At 38.0% G+C, this 9,198-nt stretch overlaps 1 protein-coding gene across 4 annotated transcripts; it reads right to left on the bottom strand.

Moving 5' to 3' along the window:
• Positions 1–456: 456 nt before the first annotated feature.
• On the bottom strand, positions 457–7,108 carry LOC309719030 (granzyme A-like). Of its 4 annotated transcripts, XM_082554792.1 has the most exons (6): positions 4,201–4,228; positions 2,750–3,598; positions 2,409–2,550; positions 1,731–1,869; positions 1,171–1,440; positions 457–1,054 (listed from the first exon to the last, which is right to left on the bottom strand). In XM_082554792.1, exons 2-6 carry the CDS (start codon positions 2,811–2,813, stop codon positions 893–895), a joined length of 777 nt encoding a protein of 258 aa, XP_082410918.1. In that variant the 5' UTR covers positions 2,814–3,598; positions 4,201–4,228; the 3' UTR covers positions 457–892. The 4 variants fall into 4 exon arrangements, with proteins under 4 accessions (XP_082410918.1, XP_082410919.1, XP_082410920.1 ...); XM_082554793.1 differs by lacking the exons at positions 2,750–3,598; positions 4,201–4,228 and adding an exon at positions 6,108–7,108; XM_082554794.1 differs by lacking the exons at positions 2,750–3,598; positions 4,201–4,228 and adding an exon at positions 6,564–7,108.
• Between the last annotated feature and the right edge of the window lie 2,090 nt (positions 7,109–9,198).

Here is a 9,198-nt window from a genome sequence, read left to right as displayed (position 1 = left end):
ATCTCTCCCGTCCGGACGTTGTAATGCTCTGACTGTTGAATTGTATGGAAATAAATGATTGTTGATTGAGCATTTATACACCGAGTATTGTCCCTCCTTCAGCCCAAAGATTCAAAGAATTGGGAGATTTCAACATTTTTCTTTTCTTTTCTTTTCTTTTAATTTAACACTTGTGGTCAAATGTATCATAATGAGTAAAAACTACGTGTGTTATTCAGGTAAAAAGAGGACCAGTTGAATCAAAATGAAACAGGATTTCTGGAGGTAAGAAATGATAATTGAAAGAGTGTTGGGGCATATACTGAGATTATGAACATAGTGCTGGCATGTCCTCTGAAAATGTGCACACTGAGTAAGTCATAGTCTAAGTCTCTATATAGAGACTTAGCATTTGTCTGTTGTGGTCTGCTCTGAGTGAGAGCTTAATCACATTTTTTTCTTTCTATGTTTTGCAAGTTAATATTCTCTGTGTTGACATTACATTAATTGTCTTATTTGTCTTTTCTTAGTCATTATAGTTATTTAATTTGAACACTAAAACCAAAGGACTGAAATATCAAGCTTTGATGGTAGAAGGTGTCAGAGTAAAAACAAAATGACACTTGGAAAGAGTTACAAACAATGAAAGATTTATTATATAGTAGAATGTTTATAAAAAATATCCTATGAGGGGTTTTAAGCAGGGATAGATGGAATGAAAAATCAACAAAAAAGAGCATGCTCAAAAAAATTCATCAAGCTAACAGAAACTGAAATATCAGAAAATAATGTGAATATGAAATGATAAAATGGCTAATGGTCATGTAAGCAGTCTACATTAAAGGCATGGACATTTATTATCAAAGAAAAGATTTGCTTCTTGCTCAGCTTGTATGGATTGACACCTGTGGGTTCATAAGATTTCTAAAGATTGCATTGTTTTTTTGATCCACTTGAGTTGTTTCTCTGAGAGAAACGAGTAGACTCCAGGTTTTTTAATGATACCACAACCTTCTCCGAAAGAAGTGACTCCAACCAGCACTCCATTGCACACGAGTGGTCCTCCTGAATCCCCCTGGCAAAAGAACAAATATATTAGTCTTTCTTTGACTAACTTACAGGTGTCACAATGTCAAAAGGGTGTTGAGTTGGATGGATATTTACTTCCTTACATACTTTCTATATACTTACTTGACAGGTATCAGCCTTTTTTTTACCATTTGAACCAGCACATATCATGTCACTGGTGATAACTGGGTTGTGGTTGTAATAATCACGAGAGTTGCATGTCCGTCTACCAACCACAGTCACATTGACAGACAGGAGAACATCTGATGTTTTCTTGTTTTCAGTTTCTCCCCATCCAGCAACCAGACACTTGCTTCCAGCTGGAGGGTCCTTGACAGTTTTGGCTAACTTTAGACATTTTACTGTCTTGGTTTGCTTTACTGGTTTCTTCAACTGAAAAAAAAATATATATAAAAAGGAAGATTACATATTGATAATGACTACATTACATACAGAGAGCTGGCCTTGAATTTTAGTATTTACTCTATAGGCAGCACGTGCTAAAGTCTTGACACACCACTCATTTATTTGTATTTTGCTTGGAAAATCCAAAACAGGCACAGTGATTTATTGAAATATGTCCATACATGCACAGAAATAAATCATATAAGATTGCAAACAAACTTGTTCACATTATTGCATCTCTCTTTCACTTGCTTTTGGACAATGAATTATCACTTTACCTTGAGCAACATGAGGTCATTGCCCTTGATTGCCTTGTAATAGTTAGGATGAGGAAAACGTTTATCAACCGTTTGGACCTGCTTAGAATCTTTTTCTTTTTTCCTGATTGAGTGTGCTCCCAGGGTCACCTTACTCATACTGTGGAAGAAAAAAAATATTAGTGAAATTTCAATTATATAAAAGGTTAATAGGTCAGATTAACCTTTTTAAATAAAACAATTATCAAAATATCATAGTAAATGTGTGTTATTATATATATTTAGTTTATGGCTATTATAGAGACTGCATGGAGTTTTCCTCCAGCTGAATTTTAACAATATTAATGTTGCAGTTATGAAAATTTCAGAGTGCAATTTCTCTTTCAGTGACAGTGTTTACCACACATTTCTTGTTTGTAACATGATTATTCTGTTTTAAATAAACATTTAATCTTTTTCTCATTTCTTGAATTATGACCAACATCAATATTTGCAGACAATGCAGACAAATCTACTTGTGTCTTACAGGCTTACAGGCCTGTCTATAAAAATCACATACAGTATGTTTGATGCCAATTTGATTGCTATATTTCTATCTATGGTAAGAAAATAAAGAATTTGTGATATGTATATATAGAACCATATACTTCTTTGTGTGTGTGTGTGTGTGTGTGTGTGTGTAAGTCCTCATGTTCCTACTTGGTGCAGTGTGCAGCTGTCAGGACCCATTGTGGATGGATTAACGTCCCTCCACAGAAAGATTTTTTGCTTTCCACATGGGCCATGAAAGGCAACGAGTGTGGCTTGACTTCTTTCCCTTCAATAATTTTGGACCCATGACCTAGAAAAAAAGGAAATATCCATCACATAAAGTCAGCAGACGATGAAGCTGAAAACAGATTCATGTAACAAACATCCTTCACCAGCTGCTTTTGTAATGCTGAAAGATATCAATAATGTGACTATGCATTCTGCTTATTTAAATGCATGAGAAAATTATCTAATTATCTAATTAAAGTTCAATACAAATCATTAATCACCTGGCTGGATGATCAAGAGGAGCATGCATGGAATTAAAACACTGAAATTACTCAGGCAGAACATTTTGCATTTTGTCTCTCATAGATGCTGTATGCACTGAAACTGTGACGCTCAGCTTTATATAGAGAGCTGAAAGGATGTGGTCTGACAACTGAAATTAACAAGTCAGCAAAATAAACACCCAAACACTTGTGATTAAATATATCATTAACAAGCTTACCCCATTCACCACCAACAACAATAATAACTACAGCAACACGCACGCACACTTACCCACTTTTTGATCGTGAGAAATTTGACTAGGTGTATTTCTCATTAGTGATGGGTCAGCCGCGAACGAAATGGCTCTTAGAGCCGGGTCTTTGACGTGAATGACGCGAGCCAGCTCCTTATCGCGAGCCGTGGGTTTTTTTTCTTTCTCTCCCCTCTCTCCAGTGTTGCCAACTCCTCAGTAAGGAAAATCGCTATTGGTTGTCCTAAAAGTCGCTAAATGACGTCATCACCTAATTTGCATAATTGGTCATGCTAATCTAATTGTAACCTACGTTGTTGGAGAGAGAAATAACATCGTGGAAGAGACATAAAGTGAGTAAAAAAACGTCCTAAATGCATTTAGAGTTTATTTAGAACTACAAGTTAAATTTCTTTTAGCAATTATTGTTTTTTTTTAATGTCATAATTCCAACCCTGCTCCTTTACCCGGGCTTGGACCGGCAAAAGTGACCCAAAATAGGCACTCTGGTGGAGTTACTTTGTGTGTGTGTGTTTATAAGTAGTTTTAAACCTTGTGATCCACAAAAGAACATAAGAGTAAAAGAGTAAAAGAAGAACTGACTGCGTTACAGCACCTGCTGCTTGTTGAGAGTAAAAGCGATACGCGCTTTCACGTCAAAAAGTTGTCATAAATAAGTCTCCAAGAACACCAGAAAAAGTCGCCAGATTTGTTGATAGTCGCTTTTTAGAAAAAAAGTCGCTAAGGGGGTCTGAAAACTCGCTAAATATAGCGACAAAGTCGCTAAGTTGGCAACACTGCCTCTCTCTCACACTTTTTTCCGCTTCACTCAGCATGCGAGCCTTGTGCTTTACGCTGGGAAGAGGGGGGAGGGGCGGTAGTTACACTCAGTGTTGCCAACTTAGCGACTTTGTCGCTATATTTAGCGAATTTTCAGACCCCCTTAGCGACTTTTTTTCTAAAAAGCGACTAGCAACAAATCTGGCGACTTTTTCTGGTGTTATTGGAGACTTATTTATGACAACTTTTTGACGTGAAAGCGCGTATCGCTTTTACTCTCAACAAGCAGCGGGTGCTGCTGTGGGCACCTCGCCCGTGCCAAAGCGCTCACAGGCGGAGGATAGTCCTCCCCCAGCTGCTATCAGGGCAGGAGATGTTCACCCCTATGCGTCCAAACTGCAAATGAATCGCGCATGAGCAAAGCCGCTGCTCCCGCACTGACTGTAACGCAGTCAGTTCTTCTTTTACTGTTATGTTGTTTTGTGGATCAAGTTTAAAACTACTTATAAACACACACACACACACACACACACAAAGTAACTCCACCAGAGTGCCTATTTCGGGTCACTTTTGCCGGTCCAAGCCCGAATAAAGGAGCAGGGTTGGAATTGTGACATTACAAAAAACAATAATTGCTAAAATAAATTTAATTTGTAGTTCTAAATAAATTCTAAATGCATTTAGGACGTTTTTTACTCACTTTATGTCTCTTCCACGATGTTATTTCTCTCTCCAACAACGTAGGTTACAATTATATTAGCATGACCAATTATGCAAATTAGGCGATGATGTCATTTAGCGACTTCAAGCGACTTTTAGGACAGCCAATAGCGATTTTTCTTACTGAGGAGTTGGCAACACTGGTTACACTCAGTAGCACAGGAACAGAGCAGGAGGGAGAGACAGAGAAAGAGCCAGGGATAACAACGTCACATTAGAAAGGTATAGTAATCATCCACAACTATTCAGTTGCAGATGCTAAAGGATTCAGAAAGTTTATTCATGCAGGTCCATATGACAGAGAATATGCATCTTCTTTTTGTTTTCATATTATAATTTATATTTAATTGTGTTGTGGTTTGCAGTGTTTTGTGTTGTTTCACTTGAAATTTGTAAAAGGAAAAAGCTGAAAATTTAAATAGCTAAAAGTTGAAATGTGAATAGTTGATTTTTGTATTATATGATTTATTTATTACATTTTATGTTGAGTGAATAAATAAAAGTATATTTACGGTGGCCCCTACAGACAAAGCACATACAAACTTCAAATCACGTAAAAATACGTAAAAACTCCAAAACACGTAAAAACTCAGAAGCACATAAAAACTCAAAACACATACAAAAGACAACAGAAGTGCTCCAGGATGCTAGGCGCAGTGTTGAGCTTTTGTTACCTAGTGGCTACACAAGCCAGCAAGTACCAACGACCGGATTTGGTGTGTGGTAATAACAGGTAAATTAACTTTTTTTTTTAAATTATTTGACTATATATGAATGCTTGTGTATAAAAACACAAACAATACACATATGCTTTCATGCTTTTAATTGTGTCATTTAGGTGATCTAGGTAGCTCTGTTTTGGAAGTTCAGTTCATCCTAGAAATGTGTTTTGGAGTTTGTATGTGCTTTTTGGAGTTTGTACGTGTTTTGTCTCTAGGGGCCACAGCATATATTTATATATAAACATATATAAATAAAACCACTTTTTTTTACATTAGTAATTCCTTTTGTGCATAATTTTATATTATTGTTAATAATAAATTAGTTAAAGCAACAAAACAACCTGAAGAGCCGGTTCGGAGCCAAAAGAGCCGGCTCTTTTTAGTGAGGCGAGCCGAAAGAGCCGGTTCTCTAAAAAGAGCCGGACATCCCATTACTACTAGGCTGCGGGGGTCGGGGGTTCCTGCTGTAATCCATATCACTGCTGAGATTTTGTGGGCCATCATAATCTAACCACCAAAAACCTCTATTTGAATTCTTTATATCAATAAATCATGTCCACTTGCTTCTAATAAGCCCTTCTTATTGAAATTTTTAAATGCAATGAGGATTTCTACAAACAAAAACATGGATGTGCCATGGGCTCCCCAATTTCTCCAAACACAACATCTCAGTGCTCTTCAGACCCAGCCACGCCTTCAGACAAAAATTGGTTCATCGAGGACAAAACTCCCCAACACAACTACTGCAAGGAGTGCTGACCTCTGAAAGAAGAATGTAAGAAGTCATCTATGTCCACTGTGAACAACTGTCTATGAACAGAGGAGGTGGCTTACGACACCATCTGTCTGCCACCTGCAATACTGTCATGAGATCCCTTCCCAGGTGTCTCAATTCCTACTCACATCATGGGTCAGGTGGCTCAATGGGTCACGTGATAGGGTGAAGTTGTTACACCCCTGAAAACAGGGGGAAAAGAATCACGAGAGTGATTATGACTTGCGTCTCTCATGCAGTAGTTTATTGCAGTGAAAATGAGCAGAAACGTTTCACATTCTGTACTGCTAAATGTCACATGGTGGAAGAAAAACACTAAATAATAAACCGAAATACTAAAGTGCTTACTATACATATACTTGAGCAGGTTTCCTGACAAAATGGCTGACAATCGCGGTGTTTTTAGCTCCTGCCGTTATCTTAATGGCCATTACACAGTACAAAACACAGCTCAAAACCGCCACGTATATGTGCACAAAACTGCAATGTAATGCTTTTAACGCTTACAAAACAATGAAGGATTACCTCTTAAATATCTTAACAGTGTACACATTGGAAATATATCAACTTTTAAACACTTTTACCTGAAAACAGGGGGAAAAGAATCACGAGAGTGATTATGACTTGCGTCTCTCATGCAGTAGTTTATTGCAGTGAGGAGAACGCGCGAAAGCCCCCTAGTGGAGAATAGAGACACTACTAATCGATCCCAGAAAAGGCTTACTAGCCGATCACTGATGTATAGATTGCAGTTCTCTTAAGTAACATGAAAGCCATTAATATAACATGAAAAATAATAAACTCTTAACCATTTTCTTACCATATTTACATTATTTTCGTCCTTATATCAACTGATATGAATTAGTATTAACTGAACAGTTTTATATGCAATAGTCATTCAACCTGTCACAAAGTAAGGTGGCTTCAACACATTGTAATGGAAAAACTATCTTACACATAGTTGTTCATCCATAATCGATAATGGTGGGTGTGGTCCACTCAGGTTCCTCAAATTTTGGTATGCTTTCTGAGATCTGACCTTCCTGCTCTAATATCTGGCACTGCTTTATCTCATCCTCTGACAGTAAATCTAACCTTACTTCTACAGTTCTCTGTAAAATTCATTCTCTCTGACTCACATATGGCACTTAGTAGTTAAAAACAGAATGATAGTTTTGTTTTGAAAGTGTTCCAATTACTGTACGTTTCTTAAATCCTATGAAATTGAAGATAATAATTTAATATGGAAAAAACAATTAGATTTGTAGGAATAATACATAATATCTGCAAAAAAAGAACCTGGAACCTGCATTGCCTTTCATTTTAAAAAGAACATCCATGTTGTCTGACAGCACCGTGGAAACAAATCATAATAGTAATAATTGTAGCATTTGTATGCCAGTATGTTCCATGCTCCTCGTTTCCTAGTGTTTAATTCTGTGTTTCCCTGTTCGGGGTTTTGGTTTGTTTTTTGAAAGTTTGTTTTATGAAGTATCTTTTTTTTCAACAAATAAAGCTGCTGCTTGAAGTTTACGACTCCTACTCTGTGCTCGTGATCTGTGACAGGTAAGCAGTCCAACAATTCAATTCAATTCAATTTTATTTATATAGCGCCAAATCACAACATAAGTCGCCTCAAGGCGCTTCATAGATACAGAGGAAAAAAAACCCAACAATCATATGACCCCCTATGAGCAAGCACTTTGGCAACAGTGGGAAGGAAAAACTCCCTTTTAACAGGAAGAAACCTCCGGCAGAACCAGGCTCAGGGAGGGGCGGCCATCTGCTGCGACCGGTTGGGGTGAGAGAAGGAAGACAGGATAAAAGACATGCTGTGGAAGAGAGACAGAGGTTAATAACAGATATGATTCAATGCAGAGAGGTCTGTTAATACATAGTGAGTGAGAAAGGTGACTGGAAAGGAAAAACTCAATGCATCATGGGAATCCCCCGGCAGCCTATGTCTATTGCAGCATAACTAAGGGAGGATTCAGGGTCACCTGGTCCAGCCCTAACTATATGCTTTAGCAAAAAGGAAAGTTTTAAGCCTAATCTTAAAAGTAGAGATAGTGTCTGTCTCCCAAATCCAAACTGGAAGCTGGTTCCACAGAAGAGGGGCCTGAAAACTGAAGGCTCTCCCTCCCATTCTACTTTTAAATACTCTAGGAACAACAAGTAGGCCTGCAGAGCAAGAGCGAAGTGCTCTAATTGGGTGATATGGTACTACAAGGTCATTGAGATAAGATGGGGCCTGATTATTTAAGACCTTGTATGTGAGGAGCAGGATTTTGAATTCAATTCTGGATTTAACAGGAAGTCAATGAAGGGAAGCCAAAACAGGAGAAATATGCTCTCTCTTTCTAGTCCCTGTCAGTACTCTTGCTGCAGCATTTTGGATTAGCTGAAGGCTTTTCAGTGAGTTTTTTGGACATCCTGATAATAATGAATTACAGTAGTCCAGCCTGGAAGTAATAAATGCATGAACTAGTTTTTCAGCGTCACTCTGAGACAGGATATTTCTAATTTTAGAGATGTTGCGCAAATGGAAGAACGCAGTCTTACATATTTGTTTAATATGTGCATTGAAGGACATGTCCTGGTCAAAAATGACTCCAAGGTTCCTCACAGCGTTACTGGAGGCCAAGGTAATGCCATCCAGAGTAAGAATCTGGTTAGATACCATATTTCTAGGCTTTTCAGGGCCGAGTACAATAACCTCAGTTTTATCTGAATTAAGCAGAAAGTTAGCGGCCATCCAGGTCTTTATGTCTTTAAGACATTCCTGCAGTTTAACTAATTGGTGTGTGTTATCTGGCTTCATGGACAGATAGAGCTGGGTGTCATCAGCATAGCAGTGAAAATGTATGCTATGTCTTCTAATGATACTGCCTAAGGGAAGCATGTAAAATGTAAACAGAATTGGTCCTAGCACTGAACCCTGTGGAACTCCATAATTAACCTCAGTGTGTGAAGAGGACTCTCCATTTACATGAACAAACTGGAGTCTATTAGATAGATATGATACAAACCACTGCAGTGCAGTCCTGTAATACCTACAGCATGTTCTAATCGCTCTAATAGGATATTATGGTCGACAGTATCGAATGCTGCACTAAGGTCTAGCAGGACAAGCACAGAGATGAGTCCACTGTCAGAGGCCATAAGAAGATCATTTGTGACCTTCACTAAAGCTGTTTCTGTGCTGTGATGAGCTCTGAA

Source organism: Aulonocara stuartgranti (genome assembly GCF_965226115.1).
Source record: "Aulonocara stuartgranti genome assembly, chromosome: 12".
Lineage (NCBI taxonomy): Eukaryota > Metazoa > Chordata > Actinopteri > Cichliformes > Cichlidae > Aulonocara > Aulonocara stuartgranti.
This window is presented reverse-complemented; position numbering and strand designations above follow the sequence as displayed.